Source organism: Danio rerio, chromosome 9 (genome assembly GCF_052040795.2).
Source record: "Danio rerio strain M-AB ecotype USA chromosome 9, GRCz13ab, whole genome shotgun sequence".
NCBI classification, from domain to species: Eukaryota; Metazoa; Chordata; class Actinopteri; order Cypriniformes; family Danionidae; genus Danio; species Danio rerio.
Window position 1 is genome coordinate 17,581,100 of NC_141029.1, and position 25,473 is coordinate 17,606,572.

Here is a 25,473-nt window from a genome sequence, read left to right on the forward strand (position 1 = left end):
TCAGTCAGAGACACAGATTTTTACTTGCAACTTGCTTTAACATGTTTAACAGTGCATGAAATGTTATCTAAAATAAAAAGAATAATGATTTTTAGTGGCTGAGACTGTTTTTATCACTTTCTGTATTGGACCTTGAAAATGAGCTTTTCTCAGCCAGCAGAGATGTCAAAATAAACAGTAATGCAAATTCAGTTAGAGACACAGATTTTCACCTGCAACTTGCTTTAACATGTTTACCAATGCATGAAATGTTGTCTAAAATAAAAATAATGATGATTTTTAGTGGCTGAGACTGTTTTTATCACTTTCTGTATTGGACCTTGAAAATTAGCTTTTCTTAGCCAGCAGAGAGGTCGAAATAAGAAGTAATGCAAACTCAGTCAGATACAAAGATTTTCACTTGCAACTTGCTTTAACATGTTTAACAGTGCATAAAATGTTATCTAAAATAAAAAGAATAATGATTTTTAGTGGCTGAGACTGTTTTTATTACTTTCTGTATTTTACCTTGAAAATGAGCTTTTCCCAGCCAGTAGAGAGGTCAAATCAAGCAGTAATGTAAATTCAGTCAGAGACACAGATTTTCACTTACAACTTGCTTTAACATGTTTAACAGTGCCTGAAATATTATCTAAAACAAAAAAAATGATGATTTTTAGTGGCTGAGACTGTTTTTATCACTTTCTGTATTGGACATAGAAAATGAGCTTTTCTCAGCCTGCAGAGAGGTCAAAATAAGCAGTAATGCAAACTCAGTCAGAGACACAGATTTTCACTTGCAACTTGCTTTAACATGTTTAACAATGCATGAAATGTTGTCTAAAATAAAAATAATGATGATTTTTAGTGGCTGAGACTGTTTTTATTACTTTGTGTACTGGACCTTGAAAATGAGCTTTTCTCAGCCAGCAGAGAGGTCAAAATAAGCAGTAATGCAAACTCAGTCAGAGACACAGATTTTCACTTGCAACTTGCTTTAACATTTTTAACAGTGCATGAAATGTTATCTAAAATAAAAAGAATGATGATTTTAGTGGCTGAGACTGTTTTTATCACTTTCTGTAATGGACCTTTAAAAAAAAGCTTTTCTCAGCCAGCAGAGGTCAAAATAAACAGTAATGCAAACTCAGTCAGAGACACAGATTTTCACTTGCAACTTGCTTTAACATGTTTAACAGTGCATGAAATGTTATCTAAAACAAAAAGAATGATGATTTTTAGTGGCTGAGACTGTTTTAATCACTTTCTGTATTGGACCTTGAAAATGAGTTTTTTTCAGCCAGCAGAGAGGTCAAATTAAGCAGTAATGCAAACTTAGTAAGAGACACAGATTTTCACTTGCTACTTTCTTTAACGTGTTTAACTGTGCATGAAATGTTATCTAAAATAAAAAGAATGATGATTTTTAGTGGCTGAGACTGTTTTTATTACTTTCTGTATTAGACCTTGAACATGAGCTTTTCCCAGCCAGCAGAGAGGCCAAATCAAGCAGTAATGCAAACTCAGTCAGAGACACAGATTTTCACTTGCAACTTGCTTTAACATGTTTAACAATGCATGAAATGTTGTCTAAAATAAAAATAATGATGATTTTTAGTGGCTGAGACTGTTTTTATTACTTTCTGTATTGGACGTTGAAAATGAGCTTTTCTCAGCCAGCAGAGAGGTCAAATCAAGCAGTAATGCAAACTCAGTCAGAGACACAGATTTTCACTTGCAACTTGCTTTAACATGTTTAACAGTGCATGAAAAGTTGTCTAAAATAAAAAGAATGATGCTTTTTAGTGGCTGATACTGTTTTTAATATTTGCTGTAATGGACCTTGAAAATGAGCTTTTCTCAGCCAGCGGAGAGGTCAAAATAAGCAGTAATGCAAACTTAGTCAGAGACACAGATTTTCACTTGCAACTTGCTTTAACATGTTTAACAGTGCATGAAATGTTGTCTAAAACAAAAAGAATGATGCTTTTTAGCTTTTCCCAGCCAGCAACGAGGTCAAAATAAGCAGTATTACAATCTCAGTCAGATACACTGGTTATAACTTGCAACTTGCTTTAACATGCTTAACACTGCATGAAATGTTGTCTAAAACAAAACGAATGCTGCTTTTAATTGGTTGAAGCTGTTTTTATCACTTGCTGTACTAGGCCTCCAAACGAGTTTTAATGAACACTAATGAGTGAATTCAGACACTGATGAACACCTGCTGTTAATAATTACAATTACTTAAGAAAATAAACAAGAAACACAAACAGTGACTTGAGTTACAACATTAAATAAAATAAAATAAAATAAAAAAAATCAAAATAAAATAAAATAAAACACCTTCAGTCTCAGCAGAGGATCATTAAACAACTCCACAAACAACAGCAGACACACTTATTACTGACTGATTTGACGTCCATACAATTCTCATTGAGATCCAACAGAAATTAAGGTGTTTTTTGTGTCACCGTAATGGAGTGAGGGGCTGATTTAGTTGGGTTCTTCACCCTTGAACTCATTTAAGAAGACTTTCCAACTGCTGTAATACAGAGTTTACAAAACGTTTGTACTATAGCAATAAAGTTGGGAAGTCAATAAATGAAGAAATCTATTTATCTGAAATTAGTTCTGATAAATGTTTTGGTATAAATCTGGATGAAGGGTCTCATGCAATAGATTTTATGCTTAGTTGCAGGTATTAATTTAATTAATGAGAAGTGGAAACAGAAAAGATACCTCTGAAATTACTTAACAGTTAAGAAATAACATACAAAAACAGTTCAGTTATGACAAATACACACCCAGACCTCATGAATCTGACCTTGTATCTCAACAATGGTAACATCTCAAATGTTTCATGCTGCAATGCATGCTGGGAGTGGCACTGTACAAATATCCCAGCATGCATTGCGGTATAAATAAATGTTGTATAATGGTCTAACGGTTTTCTTTATTTGTGTTTGATTCTGCTGTTGTTTATGTTTAGACTTTCAGTTGCCTGTTTGTGAGTTAAACTGTTAATTTTGTTAAATTTGTTGTCACCATTATTGAGGTTCATATTCTGATTATTGATGTCTCTTTGAGTGCGATTTACACCATAGAGCAGTGTTATTGTCCAAGATATTCTTAAAAACTTCCAGAAATCATTGCAATATATATACATATAATGTAAAACAATAGATTTAACATTGAATAGGAGCAGTACATTTTATAATACTAAATGAGAACAGACTCTGCCATTTAATAGCAATATGAACATCACCAGATCTTATTTAGGTTTTTGGCTGGCTTGCCTCAACAAAGGAGCTTTTTAAACAAAGTTCTTAACAATTGCAGCAGCCAAGATAAATAAATGTTAAAAATGACAGGGCTAAGAGCCCAACTAAAGCAAACTCTGTTCTCCATGATGGTGACGTAAAACTTTAACTTTTTCTCAAGAAGAACTTTAGTAGATGTTATACAAAAATACATGTATTAAGTAATAAGCGTAGCTGGTGATGATGTTTGTAGAGTTGTTTAATCATCTGCTGATCATTTAAATGATTTAATCATTTGTTGTTCTTCAGGTTATTTCATTATAAAGCTGTGACTAAAGTTTTGTATGTTCTGTTCTTGTTTTTTCCCTTCAGTATTTCTTCATTTGTTCATTGTTAATCCTCAATTATCATTTAATTAGTAAGTTAATTAATGAATTTACTTCAGCTTTGCTCCATGTTTCTTGAACACTCAGTAGTGTGGACACTTCAATTAAAACTGAAGTATAGGCTCTGGGGTTTAAAGGGTTAAAGGTGTGAGAGGTAAAAACGCAGTGTAAAAATGTATTTTAACAGTAATATACTGTTAATTTACACAACGGAAGTAGACTGTAAAAAAACAGTATATTGCTGGCAACCACAGCTGCCAGTAGATTACTGTTAAATCAAGGAAAAACAGTATTTTACTGTAAAACCTGAAGCTAATTTCTTCTGTGTGTCACCGTTGTGGAGGACAGTAGAGCTAGTGTATGAGTTAAAGATGAACAATGAACTGCTGATGTTATTCTGCATGTTTCTCTATTTAAAGATAGCGGCTGTTTAGTGGCTGATGCAGTCAGAATCTCTCTGGTGATTCCAGATTTACATGTATGTGTGCTGTTGTGAAAAATAAGACATTAGAGTTAAACCGAACTTTTCTAATTAACTAAAATAAGTTATCATTATAAGTATGCTTCTAAGCATATGTAGCACATTACTTCATAAACTCATTCAGCAGTTGACCAAGTTGAGGCAGTTGCTTTCAGTGAGCAAAATGAGTTCACTTGAGTATTGTGTAAATCAATGTAGTCCATGTATTTTTACAGCAACATACTGTAAAATAACAGCACATTGCTGGCAACTGCAGCTGCCAGTATTTTACTGTTTTTTAACGGGATAATTTTTAACAGTGTACTTACACACCTTTAACCTTTTAAACCCCAGAGCATATACTTCAGTTTTAATTAAAGTGTCCACACTACTGAGTGACTAATTAAATGATCATTGAGGATTAGCAGTGAACAAATGAAAAAATACTGAAGGGAAAAAACAAGAACAGAACAAACAAAACTACAATTTTAGTCACAGCTTTGAAATGAAATAACCTGAAGGTCAACAAATGATTAATTCATTTAAATTATCAGTGGATGATTAAACAACTCTACAAACAACAACACTAGCTACACTTATTACTGAAACATTTATTTTTGTATAACATCTACTAAAGTTCTTCTTGAGAGAAATGTTAACATTTTACGTCACCATTATGGAGAACAGAGTTTGCTTTAGTTGGGCTCTAAGCCCTAACATTTTCATGATTAAAATAATTTGGCTGCTGCAATTGTTAAGAACTTTGATTAATAAGCTCTTTTTAATGTGGTAAGCCAGCCAAAAACCTATATAAGATCTGGTGATGTTTATGTTGCTATTAAATGGCAGAATCTGTTCTAATATAATTTACTGCTCCTATTTAATGTTTAATCTATTGTTTCACATCATTTGTGGCAATGATTTCTGAAAGTTTTTAAGAATGTCTTCGACAAAAACACTGCTCTATGATGTAATTTGCACTCAAACAGACATCAATCATCAGCGTATAAACCTCAATAATGGTGACAACTAACAAAATTAACAGTTTAACTCACAAACAGGCAACTGATAGTCTAAACATAAACAACAGCAGAATAAAACGCAAATAAAGAAAACTGTAAAACCATTATACTACATTTATTCATGACGCAATGCATGCTGGGATATTTGTACTGTGGCACAACCAGCATGCATTGCAGCATGAAACATTTGAATTGTTACTATTGTTGAGGTACAAGGTCTGATTTATGAGGTCTGAGTGTGTCTTATATCGGAAATGTTTTTGTATGTTATTTTTAACTGTAAAGTAATTACATCTTTTCTGTTTTCACTTATTAATTAAATGAATATCTGCAACTAAGCATACAAATTATTGCATGAGGCTCTTCATCCAGACATATACCATAACACTCATTCAAACAATTTTCAGACAACTAGATTCATTTATCTATTGACTTTCCCACTTTATTGTTATAGTACAAATATTTTGTAAACTCTGTATTACAGCAATTGGAAAGCCTAATTAAATGAGATCAAGGGTGAACAGCCCAACTAAATCAGCCCCTCACTCCATTACAGTGACACAAAAAAACACCTAAATTTCTGTTGGCTCTCAATGAGAATAGTAGGGAAGTCCAAGCAGTCAGCAATAAGTGTATCTGATGTTGTTTGTGGAGACTGAAGGTGTTTTATTGATTTTATTTAATGTTGTAACTCAAGTCACTGTTTGCGTTTGTTGTTTCTTTCCTTCAGTACTTGAGATGATTAACAGCAGGTGTTCATCAGTGTCTGAATTCACTCATTAGCATTCATTAACTCTGTCAGGTGAACTATATTGGTGAACTAGTTGATGGAATAGTGAACAAGGGCACAAAATGTGATTTCAAAAACAGACTTCAAAACGTCAAATCTAAACTCTATTAGCTCACAGTTTTCTGCAGTTGGTTACTTTCTCAAAAAACAAAAATGTTACCCAGAATGCACTGTTTTTAACAGAATATTACTGTTTTAGTGAAAAAACATTATTTTACCGTATAATCTGACCATTTTTAACAGCAATTTTTTATAGTGTACATAATTACAGAATATGTTTTTTCCACCATGTCATAGGTTTTACACTGATGTATTTTGTTTAATTTTGTATTTATAACAATTTAATAGTTACAAAACTATAATGAAGTCACAAAATTATTTTTTGATTACTGGAAAGGAATACAATATACTGATGCCCTGTTTCTCTGGGCTTTATTGGTGATAATGATCTTTAATGTTGGACCGTCACTGCCTTACAGACTTAGAAACTGGCCAGACAGTAATGTGTGAATTGTGGAGCAGGTTAAACCAAAAAAAAAAAAAAAAAATCAGTATTTTTTAGTAAGTGTACTTTTTTGTTTTTATTTTTGCGATAATAAAACATATATTTGTAGAGCAACTCATGTTCTGTTGTCATTAATATTTTAATAAACTTAAATTGGTATAACTGTTCGAGATATAAACAAAAGCAAGTGATGACCAATAATTATTTGCTAGAAATAGCAACAGCAGTGGGAAGGGAGGAAAGTTTATGTTAAAAAGTTTGGAAAAACCTGAGGGATAAGTTTGTTTATGCCAAAAGAGGCCATGACAAAAGTGGAGACCAGGTATACTTTTACAATGATGTATATTTGTGGATTGGGCTAAATCTAAAAAAAAAAAAAAAACATCAGTATTTTTTTTTTTTTTTAGTAAGTGTACTTTTTTTGCTTTTATTCTTGCCGTAATAAAAATATATTTGTAGAGCAACTCATGTTTTCTTGTGATTAACATTGTAATAAACTTTAAATGATAAAACTGTTCGTGATATGAACAAAAGCAAGCCATGCATCAAAGTTTGTTAAAAACAAAAATGGAATGGTATCGTCACAATATTGTTAACAAAAAATTCCAGATCAGAATTCTGACAAAAATATAAATATTTTATAGTTTTAAAATCAAAATCAGGTATTACATATTTTATTCTTAACAAAACAGAAATGTCATCCCATAATTATTTTGAAAATTTGATAAATAAAACATATGTTCCAATGACTCTATGTCTCCTCTACAAAAGGTACAAACGTTACAATCCATATTAAATCTATGTCTGAGGAACTCATTTCAAGGGTAAATATCGTTAATAAATTTAAACTGAACTTCTTTTGCCATTGGTAGAAGTGCAAGAGAGAGAAATCTTGTTCGAATTCGAACCACCTTGTCTTCAGGAAAATCTAAAACAAGGGGTCTTTTCTTAACTTTAGAAGGGAAAATCTGTTTATTATAACTAACATTCTTAAAGTTTTATTATAACAGCTCTGCCCATAAAATTAATACAAAAAATAATAAGATTGCCCAATCTTGGTATCACAGAAGAATAACCCAATTACCCTTTGATCAGCTGAACCAAACCACCAGGAATAGCTTTCAACAAAGACATATACAATTTCTGAGTACAAATAATATGGTATTTTTCACAAAAATCAACATAACTGAGGAAATTTCCAACCCCATCCAAAATTTGTATAATAGACCAAACACGTTTGTCCACACACTCCTGAAAAAACACATATTTCCTCTTAATAAGTAAATACTTATTATTCCACAAAGAACAACTATGTGGCAAAAAAAAAAAAAAAAAATTGTATATTAACTTCCAATACAGCAATACCTGACTATGAAAAGATTAAAATTTACACTTTAACTTTGATGGCTCAAAATCGCATCTTAATAGATAGTCTATGCCCCCAAAGGAATCAAATAGTTTAGAAAAAAAACTAAACCAGAAAGAATGTTTATGTCGAATGAAGGTTTGAAGCCACTTCAGCTTAAGGAAACCATTCATAACATCAAAATTAATTACATATAATCCTCCCTCATTGATTGGTTTCACTACATCTGATTTCCTAGGATAATGATGCTTATTTATCCATAAAAACTTTATATTGCATTTGATTCTGATTTTTAATGCACCTATTAGCTATACTTAAAGAAAAAGCAGGGTAAATCATCCTGGAAAGTGCTTCTGACTTTTTGTAAAACAGTTCTACCAAAAATAGATTGATCCCACAAATTTTGTATTTTGTTCTACTTTTTATCATATTACCAATCAGATTATTCCCTTACTTTAGGGTCTTTAGAAATAACAACACCCTTTAACCTAAATTTTAACTGGAATATTGAACAGTTGTTTGGAGTGCCATCAGCTTACTTTTTTCTTTTTTTATTCAATTGCAGACCAGAAGCATTTGAAAAATGAGACACCAGAATAATGGCAACTGGAATCTGCTCTGCATTACTGAGAAACAGGGTGGTATCATATAGTTGACTTATTATTATTTGACTCCCTAAAGCATTCAAAGGTCTGATAACATACAGTGCTAACAATTCAACTACTAAAATAAAATAAATATGGACTTGTCGGATCCCCTTGTCTAATCCCCTTGTCTTGTGTCTTTATACAGCATTTCTATTATGTTAACAAATTTATTACCAAAACCAAAAAATTTCAATGTATGTAAAATAAATTTGTGTTCTACAGTATCAAATGCCTTGTAGATGTCGAGAAATAAAACAAACCCATCCTCTTTAATTAAATGTCCATAATTAATTAGATCTAAAAAGTCTAATGTTGTTCTGAATTAGCCTTCCTTTAATAAAACCACACTGTTAAAAATTGTCCCGTTAAAAAACAGTAAAATACTGGCAGCTGCAGTTGCCAGCAATGTACTGTTATTTTACAGTATATTGCTGTAAAAATACATGGACTACATTGATTTACATAATACTCAAGTGAACTCATTTTGCTCACTGAAAGCAACTGCCTCAACTTGGTCAACTGCTGAATGAGTTTATGAAGTAATGTGCTATATATGCTTAGAAGCATACTTATAATGATAACTTATTTTAGTTAATTAGAAAAGTTCGGTTTAACTCTAATGTCTTATTTTTCACAACAGCACACATTCATGTAAATCTGGAATCACCAGAGAGATTCTGACTGCATCAGCAACTAAACAGCCGCTATCTTTAAATAGAGAAACATGCAGAATAACATCAGCAGTTCATTGTTCATCTTTAACTCATACACTGGCTCTACTCTCCTCCACAACGGTGACAGACAGAAGAAATTAGCTTCAGGTTTTACAGTAAAATACTGTTTTTTCCTTGATTTAACAGTAATCTACTGGCAGCTGTGGTTGCCAGCAATCTACTGTTTTTTACAGTCTATTTCCGTGGTGTAAATTAACAGTATATTACTGTTAAAATACATTTTTACACTGTGTTTTTACCTCTCACACCTTTAACCCTTTAAACCTGAAAGATTATGTGCATTTTAGTTCACTTGCATTTACATTGATTAAACTCTGATGTGATATGATGGGGTGACCTGTGCCTCGACCCCCACAAACTGATAGGTGTGAACTAAATGACCCTTTTACAATCTCAATGGGTATTAGCAAAACAACAGCTGAAACATCTGAAGAGGGTCCTGCTGAGCTTCGTGAACAGAATGGTTTGTTTGATGCTAATATAAAGTACTGTCTCACAGACAGTACTTTGAGTTAAGTTACTTGAAGACCGACGGGTTAACATCACTGCTGAGGAACTGCACTATTCATTGTCTTCAATAAAGTCTTCTCTCCATAAGAACTTTGGTCAGCTTACTGATTTTATGTATTAGAGTCATCTGATACATTGGCGAGCCACCCAAGAACGGTTAAGCCAAATACAGCAAAATCTAACAATTTGGCGAGCCAGCCAGGAGAGACTGAAAAGAGGAAAACTCATCAACTGCAACAAGAAATGAACTGAAGAATCTTGGAGAATCTACAGTTAAAGCTGAAGATAAACGGATTTTGTTTGTGGACGAGTCCTGGATCTACATATTGTATCTGTGGACACACTTTATTTTAATCAACTGGATCTCATCTCAAAGATCCTAGTTTGGTGAGTGAAACTTATCAGCTCTCTTAAAGAACCCTTAAAAGATACATCTTTTATAAGTAACCATTAAAGTAAGCAGATCGACCTGTATATGTAGTGCAGTAATAAACTACAGTGATAGTATTGCTGAAATTTCAGGCTTTTTCTCAATATTTGCAGAAATTGTTAAAGAAACAATTTGGTCCATTTATCAAAAGATTTTGAAAGAGCAGTGGAAATTTTAGGCTTAGTCCATTCTCAGGGTACTTGTAGGAATTATTTAAACAATTTGGTCCTTTCTCATGGAGATTGTAGGAATTGTTGAAAATAATTTGGTCCATTTCCCCAGGGGACTGTAGGAGCCGTAAAATAGTTTGGGACTGATGTTGCTGCAAGAATTAGGAATTCTTGACTGGGTGCTAATTCAGTAGCCACTATTTTAATTTTGAAGGTAACAGAGCCTTCTGTGATAGAATTCTTAAAACATTGTAGGTTTGGTTCGTTTTCTAGAGTTTGCATGAACTGTTAAATAATCATTCTGGTCCAATCACTATATGCAGAAGCAGAGCTTGGTCCATTCTCAGCTGTGTTTGTAGAGATTGAAAAATAACAGTTTAGCTTATTTGTCCAAAGATGGTTATGAGCCATATAAAGCAAACATAAATAGTTTGCGACTGATATTGCTGCGAGAATTAGGAATTCTTGACTGTGGGCTTATTCAGTAGCCAGTATTGGAATTTTGAAAATTCTAACTGTGTTAAAATATGATGGCATGAAACTGTAATCTGTTTGCCTTAGGTTTAAGGATACAGTAAGATTTAAGTACATTGTATTAGGGACAAATCCTAAAGAAAGTTACTTAGCCTTCTAAGATAATGCTCAGAAAGAATTGTTATTAGACAGAAGCTTTCAGACAATTTTAGGCTTGATTCTTGCTTTGAAGATTGTAGAAACTGTGAAAAAATAATTCTGGTCAAATCACTAAGAATGCAGAAGCAAAGCTTGACACATTCTCTGTTGGGATTGTAGAGATTGTAAAAGTAATAGTTTAATACATTTGTTCAAAGATTGTTAGAAGCCAAATAAGATTTGGGACTGAAAGAACGAAAGTGCTAATTTAATAGCCACTATTTTAGCTTTGAAACAAATGTTGAATCTGTCTATGTATTTGTAATGGTTTAACAGACTGCTGTGAATTTAAATTGGAATAAGCACCTTTGATAGCTCTAACACCTTTTGTTCTGTTTCACACCTCTGAGGGCACTGTCCTGTACTTCCCATGGCTGAGTCTGCAAGGAACTATGCTAATGGAGCTACCCTGAGAACAACATCAGAAAAGAATGGAACAGAACCTCCATGTGTTACCATTGATCAGATGTTGGAAAATCTGAATGAATATTTGGACAAAAGGCTGGGACTGAGGAAGTGTCGTGATGACGTGTGCAAGAAGTACAGCATCAAGCACTCAGAGAGTGGATTATGGGCATTGCCGGACATTAAAAGGGCTTATGGAAAGACACAGCGCTTATGCACAACCACCAAGAAGGATGGATTGTCTGTGATTTTGGTTAAGCAAATTCTTCAACATGAGCATAAGTGTAAGATTGACAGATTGGAACGTGAGAACAAAGCGGAGAAAGCTAAAGTTCGAGCACTGGCTGAACAATTGCAAAACTTAAAGAAGGATAAAGAAAGACTGGAAAAGGAAAACAACAAGCTATTGACTTTGATCTCTAAACAGCTGGAATCAAGATCTTCGAGCAGCTTTGTTGACAGTGAGGCTGATCTTTCCATCAACACCTGTGTTCATGACCCAGTGAACTCAAAGATTAGATTAGCTCCTGTGATTGTCAAACACAGAAGGACTAACGTTGAAATTGACAATGAGGAGGGCTATGAAGACAATGGAGAGAGACGAACTCGCACTGTGACAAAAGTGGTAAAGAAGTATGTTCCATACAGGACATACCATCCAGCTACTCCAGAGCAAGTTGACAAATGGACAAAAGAGCTGCCAGATGTATACAAACAACCACGAAAGGTTTGGCAGTTTCTTCAACGACTGCAGAAAATCTACATTTTACATCCACTAGACGGTGTGATGATTCTTAATGTCACCCTAAGAGAAAGTGACCAAAAGAGACTCACAGAAAGTGTTGAAAGAAGGATTGGTGAATCACAAGAAAACATAGAGGATGGATGGGAAGCCATAAAAAACTTCTTGTTTGAACTGAAACCTGCAGAGGTCAATTGGGCAAGAATTACCTCATGCATGCAGAAAACTGGAGAAAGTGTTGCAGAGTTTGAAGAACGCTTCAGACAAATATGGACGGAACATTCTGGTCTGAATACAAGTGAAGATCTTGACAAAGACACTGGAATTCCCCTGAAAACAGCATTTGTCAATGGACTCAATCCTGAGATTTCTAAAGATCTTAAAATCAGGTATGATGACTGGGACAGCACTGTAACAACTTTCATCCAGATTGTTGAATGGTCAGCTAAACTGGAGAGAGCACAAGATGTCAGACTCAGATCTTTGCAATCGGAAAGTTTGTTTTACAAGAACAGAAGAATTGAGGATGAGCAAAAAGAACGTGAGTATATGGGATACTCAAAACTACGAACTAAAGGAAGATGCAGAAATTGCAATGAAGAAGGACACTGGGCCCGTGAGTGCAAGCTCAGTTTAAAACATCAAAGTAAGGATGATGACCACCTGTTCAAGCAGTTTCAGCAGCTAACAATACAACAAAAACAGACTCTGCTAAATGCTGTACAGCCGCAGGGAAACTGAAGAACCTCTCTCTGCAGCACCAGCTAGTGACGTCTTTTCCAGAAGCTGATGAACTGAATGTGTATGCAAACAGTAATATAAAAGCTGACACAGAAGTCTCAACAGATGAAGACAAGTTTGATGTCCTAGTAGATGGTGTTGCCAAACAAGCCGTAAAGGAGAGAGGTGAACATACAGCGGCATTAAGACAGCTTCAGCAAGACCACGGATCAGTCTTAGACAGAAAGCAGACTGCAAATGAAAACTCAACAAAAGAAATGCTGATGGACGGTGCAATAGAACTGCATGATGGCAACCAATGCAGTACAGATGGAAATAGACTATGCCTATTTGAACATGCCCTAAACCAGCCCATGTCCACAGAAAATCTTACATCTGACAGCCTTGTCCAAAACAAAGCAAGACTCAGCCTGGCAGTACATGAGGACATTAATCAAGTTTTGTCACCTCTGAAGAGGGGCCATAGTTTAGATCCCAGAAAATGGGTAAAGATACGACAACCTCAGATATTAACATTAAAATCTAGGAGTGAGAGCTCACATGAGAAGGTTTTAGTATCTGATTCAATAAATAAAGTTCAGGGACTTGATGAATGGATCAATGTGAGTTTGCCTAGAGACGAGGGATAGATGACAGTAGTGTTTTTCAGAGTCCAGATATGGCGGGACTAGAGTTTTTAGGCTCTAGCTTGTCACCTGAGGATGAAGACATAAACCACCACTGATAAACACTGTAGTGTCCTGTCAATATTAAATAGGGACAGTTTCTATAGTTTCTATAGGCAGTTTGACAATTTCTCTAAAATCTTTTTTTGGGCAAGATACGTTTCCCTTTTCTCTTTTGTGTGATTGCAGGTGTTCCGATGTTCCAGAGAATGACCAGAGACACACAACACCAGACACCTAGATGAACACACCTGAACATTCACAGAACACAACCACATCCGCTTCTTCCACAACATCACAACTTCAAATAGAAATGGACTCAGGCATATAAGGAATTGCAAGCTTCACCATGCCTTGTTATTCTGTCACTTTAAGTTATATAGCCTGTATTGCAGATTGCTGTATACATGATTAACTTGTTTTATGATCAAAAATGATCAGAGGAGGGATTGAAAGATTATGTGCATTTTAGTTCACTTGCATTTACATTGATTAAACTCTGATGTGATATGATGGGGTGACCTGTGCCTCGACCCCCACAAACTGATAGGTGTGAACTAAATGACCCTTTTACAATCTCAATGGGTATTAGCAAAACAACAGCTGAAACATCTGAAGAGGGTCCTGCTGAGCTTCGTAAACAGAATGGTTTGTTTGATGCTAATATAAAGTACTGTCTCACAGACAGTACTTTGAGTTAAGTTACTTGAAGACCGACGGGTTAACATCACTGCTGAGGAACTGCACTATTCATTGTCTTCAATAAAGTCTTCTCTCCATAAGAACTTTGGTCAGCTTACTGATTTTATGTATTAGAGTCATCTGATACATTGGCGAGCCACCCAAGAACGGTTAAGCCAAATACAGCAAAATCTAACAAACCCCAGAGCATATACTTCAGTTTTTATTGAAGTGTCCACACTACTGAGTGTTCAAGAAACATGTAGCAAAGCTGAAGTAAATGTATTAATTAACTGACTAATTAAATGATAATTGAGGATTAACAATGAACAAATGAAGAAATACTGAAGGGAAAAAACAAGAACAGAACATACAAAACTTTAGTCACAGCTTTATAATGAAATAACCTGAAGAACAACAAATGATTAAATCATTTAAATGATCAGCGGATGATTAAACAACTCTACAAACATCATCACCAGCTACACTTATTACTTAATACATGTATTTTTGTATAACATCTACTAAAGTTCTTCTTGAGAAAAAGTTAAAGTTTTACGTCACCATCATGGAGAACAGAGTTTGCTTTAGTTGGGCTCTTAGCCCTGTCATTTTTAACAGTTATATATCTTGGCTGCTGCAATTGTTAAGAACTTTGTTTAAAAAGCTCCTTTGTTGAGGCAAGCCAGCCAAAAACCTAAATAAGATCTGGTGATGTTCATGTTGCTATTAAATGGCAGAGTCTGTTCTCATTTAGTGTAATAAAATCTACTGCTCCTATTCAATGTTAAATCTATTGTTTTACATTTTATGTCTATATATGGCAATAATTTCTGGAAGTTTTTAAGAATATCTTGGACAATAACACTGCTCTATGGTGTAAATCGAAGAGACTCAAAGAGACATCAATAATCAGCATATGAACCTCAATAATGGTGACAACTAACAAAATTAACAGTTTAACTCACAAACAGGCAACTAAAAGTCTAAACATAAACAACAGCAGAATCAAACACAAATAAAGAAAACTGTGAGACCATTATACAACATTTATTTATACCGCAATGCATGCTGGGATATTTGTACCGTGCCACTCCCAGCATGAAACATTTGAGATGTTACCATTGTTGAGATACAAGGTCAGATTCATGAGGTCTGAGTGTGTATTTGTCATAACTGAACTGTTTTTGTATGTAATTTCTTAACTGTTAAGTAATTACGGAGGTATATTTTCTGTTTCCACTTCTCATTAATTAAATTAGTACCTGCAACTAAGCATATAATCTATTGCATGAGGTCCTTCTTCCAGATTTATAACAAAACATTTATCAGAACTAATTTCAGACAAATAGATTTCTCTATTTATTGACTTCCCAACCTTATTGCTATAGTACAGATGTTTTGTAAACTCTGTATTACAGCAGTTGGAAAGTTTTATTAAATGAGTTCAAGGGTGAAGAGCCCAACTAAATCAGCCCCTCACTCCATTACGGTGACACAAAAAACACCTTAATTTCTGTTGGATCTCAATGAGAATAGTATGGCAGTCAAATCAGTCAGTTATAAGTGTGTGTCTGCTGTTGTTTGTGGAGTTGTTTAATGATCCTCTGCTGGGACTGAAGCTGTTTTATTTTATTTGATTTTATTTAATGTTGTAACTCAAGTCACTGGTTGTGTTTCTTGTTTATTTTCTTCAGTAATTGTAATTATTAACAGCAGGTGTTCATCAGTGTCTGAATTCACTCATTAGTGATCATTAAAACTGTCAGGTGAACAATATTAGTTAACTAGTGTATGAAATAGTGAACAAGGACACACAGTGTGATTTCAAACACAGACTTCAAAACATCGAATCTGAACTCTGTTAGCTCACAGTTTTCTGCTGTTGGTTACTTTCTCGAAAACAAAAATGTTACCCAGAAAGCACTGTTTTTAACAGAATATTACTGTTTTAGTGAAAAAACATTATTTTACCGTAGAATCTGACCGTTTTTTAACAGCAATTTTTTACAGTGCAGACTGAGTTACACTTATAACTAGAATCAATCTAAATTTAAATTTATTAACTATTGCATACATAAGAATTTTATAATCCACATTGAGTAATCGGCCTCAAATTCTCAATAATTCTTTATTCCTTGTTTGACTTTAAAATAAGAATAATTAAACCCTGTTTCATAGTTGGAAGTAAAGTATAAGAATTAAAACACTCTTTTAATGCTTCAAATATCAAACATTTTATATCCTGCCAAAAATGTTTGTAGAAGTTAGTAGTTAAACCATCCTGACCAGGAGACTTACCCAAACACATCTTTTTAATAGCTACTTCAAGTTCCTCTAGCTTCAAATCCTCATCACATTTCTTTAAATTTAGTATCTGGGATATAATCTTTAACCTTTTCTAGAAATTTAATAGCATTATTTTCAGAAAATGATGAAGAGTAAATATTACTAGAAAATTTATATATTTCCTTAGATATCAGTTTAGAATTCGGAATTATTGCATCCTTAATAACTAAAGTGTGAATTGCATTACTTCGCTGTGTCCTCTTTTCTAATTGACAAAAATAGGATGTGTTCTTCTCTCCTTCCATCCATTTTCCACGAGACCTTACAAATGCTTCTTGTTCTTTCATTACATACATGCTGTCTAATTTAGCTTGAAGAGTAATTAACTTTTTCACATCTTTAACTTTATCTTGTATGTTACAGGAAGCATTAATTTCCTGAATTATCCTAAATTCTTTTTGCATTATATCACTTCTCTTTTGATCACCAAATCGAATTGAAGTTCCCCTTGTTTTAAATTTAAAGTACCCCATTTTAATTCCATTGGAACTTACAGTTTTTTTTACAATGGCTCTGACACTTTGATCAATACATTTAACAACTTTCCTAAACTCTTAACACAGTTAGCACAACATCGGTGGCCCTTTGGCCTATTATGTTTCTCCTACGGTGACACCTTTTGGCCAAGTTGAAGCCAGCCTCATCAACAGATAATTTCATGTGGGACTTGATTGGCCTCCAACTCCATGACTCTCTAAAAGTAATTAGACACAGTGTAAATGCTTCACTGTACTGTATAACTAATGTATGTACTAATGAACGCCAGGTTTATAGAGTAGTTTACTGCAAAACACATTGTGCATAGTAAAGTAATCACTATATTGCATAACCTTACCTGGACGTATTGCTTTCAAAAACCTCATGAGTCCTCTTTTAGAACATATAGTATGATCATGTGATTTGAAAAACCTCAACACATGAGTGTGGTTTCTAGATGGAAATCAGCTGTGACATATATATATATATATATATATATATATATATATATATATATATATATATATATATATATATATATATTTGCGCTGTCAAAATTAGTGCGTCAACGCATGCAATTAATTTTAAATAATTAACGCGTTAAAAAAATTAACGCAATTAATGCAGTTGCAGGTTTTTTTTTACTTCCTGTTGTGGTGGACGTGTGTTTAACATGCAAGAAATGTGGATAAGACCAAGGAAGCACTTTTTGAAGGCAAGTTTCAGTATAAAACAATTAGTCGCATCACCAGGCTCTCCAGAGTTTCATGCAATTTCAGGTGTTTCATTTTAAACTTTCGACTTCTGTTGTAAGCTGATACCGCATGGCGAACAGAAAGAAAATCCTCTGCATTTCGTGACTCGGTGTTCCTTTAAGGTAATAAAATCACTGCTTAGGCTACACTGTAGAATTTTAATAAGAGTATAATCTTAATCGTATTAAAATCGGAGTATTGGTGTCTTATGTGAATGTACTCAGAAAGTCTCTGGTGAAGTTGCGAGCTGTCAAAGACAGGGCATTACTCTGCCTTTCAGCATGAGCCCTCCAAGTTTAGCGTGTTTCCTCAGTAAACGCAACGAAAGCAAATGCTTCGTGTTGTTGTGTCAGAATCCTTGTCAAATACAGTAATACTTTAGGACGCTTAGTTTAAGAAAATTTGATGAACATGATCATGCATGTTGAATCTGAGGTGTGTTTGTCTGTCTGTGTGTCTGTCAGGCCTGTTGAGGGGTGTCAAGGGTGGAGTGAGTGGCGTATCTGAGTAGGGGCGTGTGCGCGCGAGACGAACCTGAAGGACGGTGGGGGTGAGTTGCGCGCGACATAAGCTACCTGAATAGCAAACAGGGATGTGGTGGAGAGGGGTGTGCAATGTTTTTAACGTCCGGTTTGTGAGAAATTATCATTCATTTGCTGGCTTCCGGGAGTCTCTGGGCACTTTTTAGATACTCCTAGTATTAGCAACTGGATGAATGTAAAGGAGGATTAAGCTAAATTGTTTCTAATGTAACAGAAATAAGCTCATTCTATGAATATAAATAATCAACAATAGCAGTTTATTCCTAATTATTAATATTCCGGCTTAAGCTTCAGTCAATTTGGTCAAACAAACATATAATTGTATATGATCATGCTCGCGCGACCGAGCAGATTCCCAGATTATGAATATTAATTATCAACAATAACAAATTATTATTAAACATTAATATTCCGGATCAATTTATTGTTAATTTGACCAAACAAACACAAGCAGAGCCGCCGCTCTTCCGAGCGGACACAGCAATGATCGATTCATATAGAAAAAGGGAATTTAATTGCTACTTCTTGCGAAGTAGATTAATCATTCAAAAGTTTTAAACAACTTATAATAGCTAGGCAGGGGAATCTGTATTTCAGTGACATTTTCTCGTGAGGCAAACAATACAATTCATTTGATTATAATGGGATTTATTGACTAGTCAGACAGATAACGAACAACGCACAAACATACATTAAACACAGAACAAAGGTAAACCACGTGGAGATATCGGGTCTATAGAACGTGTAACAACAAAGAGAAATAGTAAAGCGAGGAAATAGAGATTTCAGATAAAAGAGTGACAAAACTTTCAGTTCCACACGCACCATTAAGGACCACCAAGATTATAAAGACAAAAACACCTTTTTTTGATAAAAGGGGCACAGCTTAATCGCATAACTAAAATCACCTGGACTTTCATGTCTGGAGGTCTCTCTTATGCAAGTCTTTCTTCTGTCGTGATGAAAACTCCTTTTGGATGTCCTTCTTGATGCGTGGAGTTTGTAATGCAGTTTGGACGAACACGATCGCAAACTTTAAACTGAGTTTACTTTGCCGGGAAATAAAGAAAAGCCTGGCGGGAAAAGTCCATGCGGCTTAGAAGAGCTGCTTGGCCCGAGGGGCCACCTTTTTTTGTGATGTTCTTTGTTCGGACGTTCTCCAGGATGTTTGGGGAGAAGTCTGGTTATACCTGCGGGTCACGTGACAACCCGTTCAGCATTCTGACCAATGATTTTAGGGGAAAGTTTAAGCGCGAATCCTTCCTTTGTCTTGAGGCTGCTCGTTTGCAAATTTGAGTGTCCGCCCAAAGCATGCGGACAGGCATTTAATACAGAGAATTAAAGAATAAAGCAATGCGAGTTATGATCTTGCTCTATGCATCATGTGTTGTAAAATGTCAGCAGAAACCCATCAGTACCAAACATGGGGGGTTTAAAAGTACATCAACATAATTTTTCATATCCTTACATTATTTATGCTTTAAAAAGGCCTAAAGGGAACAGGCATACAGGTTATAAGAGAGGTTACACAGGTAAGAAAAGTCAGAAATGAGATACAAAGTTTGCAAACATAACATTTTAGTTCTGTGCTGGTCCCTGATTTCTCAGTCAATTTCTCCTTGGACTAGTGTCCTTTGGGTGTGGGGGAGTTGAGTGTGTGTGTAAAAAAGGAATGTCTTTGAAGATCTAGGCTTATCTGTCCAGTCTCCCTTGATTACGTAAGCTGTCACGAAAATCCAGACTTCATGGAGCCAGGAGTCGTAAACCGTCCTGTCGACTGAACCTAGACTGTGATAAAATCAATAAGTAATTTTATCTGTGGACTGTACGCTACACAACTTTATAATTAATGTTTTCAACTCACAGCAAAAAAACTTTACAATGAGTGCAACTGTTTGTATTCTATAGTTTATTATTATAATTTTTCATTTTCCATATCTGCAATGCCTGTATTTTGGCATTTTTTTTGCAGTCCACTTAGAATCCAACATGAAAACCAATGTTTTCTTTATTGGCATTGTGTATATATATATATATATATATATATATATATATATATATATATATATATATATATATATATATATATATATATATATATACATACATATATCTTCTCTTTCTCTTCTATGGCCTCAGTCCCGTATGATTGCGGGGTCGGCAATTTTTGGAACAAGTCCTCCATTTTTAGACTTGTCCATATGATAACAACTTTTTTACACCTTCCGGCCGGCCTGTCAGATGGGCCTGTCACACTCATACACTGTTCACCTGTAGCATGTCTTTGGACTGTGGGGGAAACTGGAGCACCTAGATGAAACCCACGCAGGGAGAACATGCAAACTCCTCAAAGAAACGCCATTTATATATATATATATATATATATATATATATATATATATATATATATATATATATATATATATATCATTTGTCTTTCAATTGACATACAGTAGGTGAGAGTTCAAAGTGACTATTACCGCCGCGTCATATACCGCCGCCGTTTGAAATAGGAGCCGCTTTGTTTTTAGTGTATGACCGCAGTTTGTGAATGAGCCGCTAGGGGGCGCAAAGGGACGGGATGCGAACGGACAGAAATAGCCCACACAGCAGCCTTAAATATGCTACTGTGCTTGTAAATGAGATTAAACAATAAGTCAAAGCATTATAATTCCTTTATTAATCATTTAAAATTTGTTAACACGCTTTATTGTTATTCTAAACTTAAGTGCAAAGAGGATTCTTTTTGAAAAATAGAATTGAAGAAGTTAAAGACAACTAAAATTAAAGCACAAACATTCAGTACAAATATTCTAAGTATGCCTAAATTAAAAAATAAAGTCTTTTAGCCTAAATGTAAAGAGATGTTCAGTGTTTGCTATTTTGGTAGGACTAACAAAAAACCTTTTCATTTATGTTTTAATTTACGTTTTTATTTACATTTTCGTTGTTGATTATATTTTACGTCACAATTATTGTACATAATAATAAACGAATAATGAAAAATAATAAAAATAGGCCTTATGTATTTAAAGACATGTGGTGAAACACTAAAACGGTCAGGCGCATGGTCTAAAGAGCTTAAGTTGAATGCTGCTTCATAAAATAATTTTGCCGCATGACATATCTCGCAGGTTTATTTTTAATAGTTTTCAGTAAATTTTTTTGTTTCAAAACATCAATGTTCTCTTTAAAGTTCTCTTTAAAGTATAACTGTTGTTTTGTTTTTTTTTACTTAATGGCCCAGTATGTTTTGTATTTTAATTTCAATTTCAGTCACCTTGCATATGCATTTGAAATATAATGCGCGCATAACCGCGGAAAGAAGAAAAAACTGTCAAAGGTTAGAGCGAATTCATCAAAATTAGCTATATTAAAATACAGCATGTAAGTACAGCAAGGCAGAGTGTGAACAAACTCAAGGTAAGGCTTAGATATGCGCTTGCCTTTTAATGAATTTAAAAAGATTTGCGGCCTTTTTATAGGCTACAGGCTACTATGGTGTATAATGTTTCTTTCATTATTTTTTATTTTGTATGGTAAAGAACAATGCACTGTATGTTATTAATGTAAACTTAGGTTAAAATTTACCATTGATAAATGTGACCTACCTCAAGTAGATGACTTAAAGTACAGTATAATAAAATAATGTTAACGTCAATGTTCTTCTTTAAAGTAAAATTGTTGTTTTGTTTTTTTTTACTTAATGGATCAGTATGTTTTGTATTTTAATTTTAATTTCAGTCACCTTACATATGCATGTGAAATATAGGCTAATGCGCGCATAACCGCGAAAAAAAGAAGAAAAAGCTGTCAGGTTTGGCCAGTGTGTTTTTTGTCTAATAAATTATAGTTTTTTTTTACTTTAAAACTTTAAAACAGATTGCTATTTTTCTAATGACATATGATTTAATAAATTTGTATTTTAAAAATTTCTCTTTTTTGAATTTTTTTAACTGCACTTTTTAGGAAATATTTTTGTACATCAAAAAGTGTGGTTATAATGACATCTGACTGGCTAATCCAGCAAAAAAGTCACTAAAATGTAGTATTTAAATCTCATAGTTAAATAGAAACTGAGGCGTATAACTGCAAAAAGGTCCACTTGAGAAAAAAAGAACCATCCCTTTCACCAGGCTGGCTACGGGCCTCATGTGTGCGCATGAGTCGATATGTTGCCTTTTTATAGTCTACATGCTACTATGATGTATAATAATGTTGTTATTGTTGTTCTGTCTGGTAACCTTAGGCTAAAACTTATAATTCATAAACGTGTCAGAAATAAAGCATGAAAAAAAACACTTTAAAAATATTTCTTTTGCGTATAATCGGGAAAAAAACAGTCATACAGTTGGTTAAGAGGATATATTTATTCTGAGAAAAAAAGCAAATACAAATACAAAAATAACTGTATGTTTTTTTAAGTTGTCTCTAATACTGAAGACGTCGGTGGGCGCTAACAGAGGTTCGTGGGGACCGTAGAAATTCATTCACTCTGTCCTTTATGCGTTTGCTGTCAGCGCTGGTCAGGTTAGGGTATCTCTTAATCACGCTGTCTCTAACGAACTGTTTTAGGTTCACAGGCAAAGCAACTTTGCCTCTCAAACCATCCCAGTTCGTTGTGGATGCCCACTCTGCGTAGCGCTGGTCTGGCACAACTGCACGAAACAGCAAGCAACCGTACCGATCTGGCCGTCCATGACTCTGAACCATAAGCATGTCAATGTGCTCTTGAGTGGGAGGGGAGAACAGTAAATCGGGATGGCAACTTGAATTTGGAGTCGGGCCAGCAGAGGTGACTTCGGACTGTTCCATATCCTCATTCAGGTTAATGGGTGTATGCATGGGGTCTTGTGTCCACTGAGCTTCCGTTGCTGCTGTTTGCACTTCTTTCAGCTGAAGCACAGTGGTTGCATGAGTTTGTATCAGTTCCTTGTGACTGTTGTTTAAGTCTGCAAGGGCTGCTTTGTAGGCATTCAGCTCCTTTCGCATAGCCTCCGTCTCTAGCACACCAGCCGCTAGCTGCTCTCTCAGTGCCTTAATAACGCAGGGCTGCCTTTTCGGCTGACGCCTCGGATCCTTCGCCACAGCCGGGGGTGTAGTGTGTGGGTTGATCACACTTAACAGCGCATCGGCCTGTTGAGAGTCAACATAGTGTACTATTAAATTTTGCCACGTTTCGTGTGAACACAAATTTCCAAAAAAAAAGCCTTTTGTTATTATTTTATTATACAGAAAATAAGGAAATAAATTAAATTACCGCTTTTTTGGAGACCATTCGCTTCTTCGTCTTCTTTGCTGTTTTCTTAGGTGTTGCCTTAGGTGTTGTCTCCCTGTTCTCAAACAAAGCCCTCTATAAATGCAGTAAGTTAAAATGATGTTAAAACATGAAACGTAGGAAAACACAGTACAAATAATCATGAAGGAGATTACGGAAAGACAGAATGGTTTAATAATTACCTTTTTGAGTTCCTGGTCCTCTTTCCGTAAAAAGATGAGCTGTTCATAATGACTTAATAGGTCATGCAGAAGATTCACGCAAAAGATTCACGCAGATGATCAGCTAAGTTTTACAGGGACTGTGGCACTTGCGGCCTTTATGGGATCATACAGGTTGTGAAATGTGGGTGGGGGACTGCAAAGGTGTGAATCTTTGCCCATCATTTGTAAGAGACAGTTGCCTTTACTGTATACAGTAGCCTACATTTATCATCCCTAATCCTTTAGCTTTAGATTTTTGTTGCTAAGTAGCAATAGGACAAATGTTACAGCTATACGCAAATATGTTTTCTAATAAAAAAAATATATATTTTTAAATTAAAATATAACAGAAAATAATGTTTTCCACATAGAAATAAATACCACTGCCTCCATGCCTTCTTCAACTCGGGCGGCTTCTTTGTAGTTTGTTTATGACAACTAGCTTTGTTATAATGGTATTATTATTAGCAGTAATATTTATTACCTGCATATTTATATTTGTTATATTAAAAAAAAAAGCTTAGTTGTTTCCATCTGTCAGGTGTTTGGACCAGGTGCGCAACTGCACATTTACTGAGGGGTATGCGAGTTCAAGTTTTTCAAGTTTAATTTATAAAAAAAAACATGTATAGGGTATAAAAATGGATCTTGATGGGATTAATAAACATTACAGTTCCAAAAAATTTGAATATTCTGACTATAGTTTTAACAGGGTTAAGAATCATTATAATTAGATATCTAAAAAATTTTATAGGGAATTTTTTAATCCATGTATTATTTTCTATTTTGCCTAAAATAAATTCAGTACAGTCCCGCACGGAGTCTGCATGCGCAGACATCTGCAGTTTTCTACAGATTTTTAGCCCATCATTGAATCTATTGGTGTAAATTTGTGTACATTTTTATTTACTCAGTATTCAAATTCATTTCACTAATATTATTGTGATATAATAATAGTAATATTAAAATGTCCATATGATTTATTTACAATACAGTTGGTAAAGTAGTATTTTCTGCCTGTAATTCTCAGCAGAAATAGCAAAAAAATGTTTGCAGATTCTGTCTGGCCCTAATATTAAGGTTTTAAACATACATTTTGTGTGATCCCTCTTATTTTTTGCTAAATAATCAATTAATAATAGAATGTTTCACATTACTCAAACCTTTTGAGCTCAGCTGTAAGTATGATTTGACAGTTTATTTTGATAAAACTTTTACATAAACTTTACACTTGGATGTGTGACTGCATGTTATTGTTTTAACTTATTTTGAATTAAAATGTATGTGTCAACGAATGCAATTCATACCTATAAACCCTCTCGTTTTTGCCATATTAATTCTACCATATTTTACTATTCTATCCGTTGTCTTCCGTGTGTTTTTCCAGTATTTCTCCCGCATTTGTAATGTTTCTATAAAAAGTGAAAGTAGCAGCTGCACAGAGCCGATCTCAAATGTGATGCAAGAACTGTTTAAGAGAACTAAGCTTTCACATTATTTTGATTGACAGCACTTTGAAATTAATGTAAAAACGGCCGCATTCACGTCCTTTCCAGTAAAGCTTTATGCGTCTTTTGCTGCCCTTATGCAGCCTCTAAATCAGTTTAACGGTGCTGAGTGACGGACGCGCTCCATAGTGATAGACGGCTTCTATACACGCGATTTAAAGATGAATGAGAGCGGATACTTTAAGATTCAGGT

The 25,473-nt window shown here is 34.5% G+C and overlaps 2 protein-coding genes across 3 annotated transcripts; one reads left to right on the plus strand and one right to left on the minus strand.

Annotated features, from left to right (window-relative positions):
• Positions 1 to 9,661: 9,661 nt before the first annotated feature.
• znfl1b (zinc finger-like gene 1b) lies at positions 9,662 to 14,272 on the plus strand. The gene is given in 2 exon segments (NM_001113633.2): positions 9,662 to 10,049; positions 11,285 to 14,272. A coding segment is annotated over 1 exon segment (1,518 nt). The 5' UTR covers positions 9,662 to 10,049; positions 11,285 to 11,304; the 3' UTR covers positions 12,823 to 14,272.
• Positions 14,273 to 20,903: 6,631 nt separating this feature from the next.
• On the minus strand, positions 20,904 to 23,863 carry LOC141376258 (uncharacterized). 2 transcript variants are annotated; one of them, XM_087268657.1, is made up of 2 exons: positions 23,552 to 23,863; positions 20,904 to 23,427 (listed from the first exon to the last, which is right to left on the minus strand). In XM_087268657.1, the coding sequence occupies exons 1-2, from the start codon at positions 23,567 to 23,569 to the stop codon at positions 22,723 to 22,725; spliced, it is 723 nt and encodes a 240-aa protein (XP_087124783.1). In that variant the 5' UTR covers positions 23,570 to 23,863; the 3' UTR covers positions 20,904 to 22,722. The 2 variants fall into 2 exon arrangements, 1 of the variants encoding a protein (XP_087124783.1); XR_015500156.1 differs by having other exon boundaries at positions 21,532 to 23,427; positions 23,483 to 23,863.
• Between the last annotated feature and the right edge of the window lie 1,610 nt (positions 23,864 to 25,473).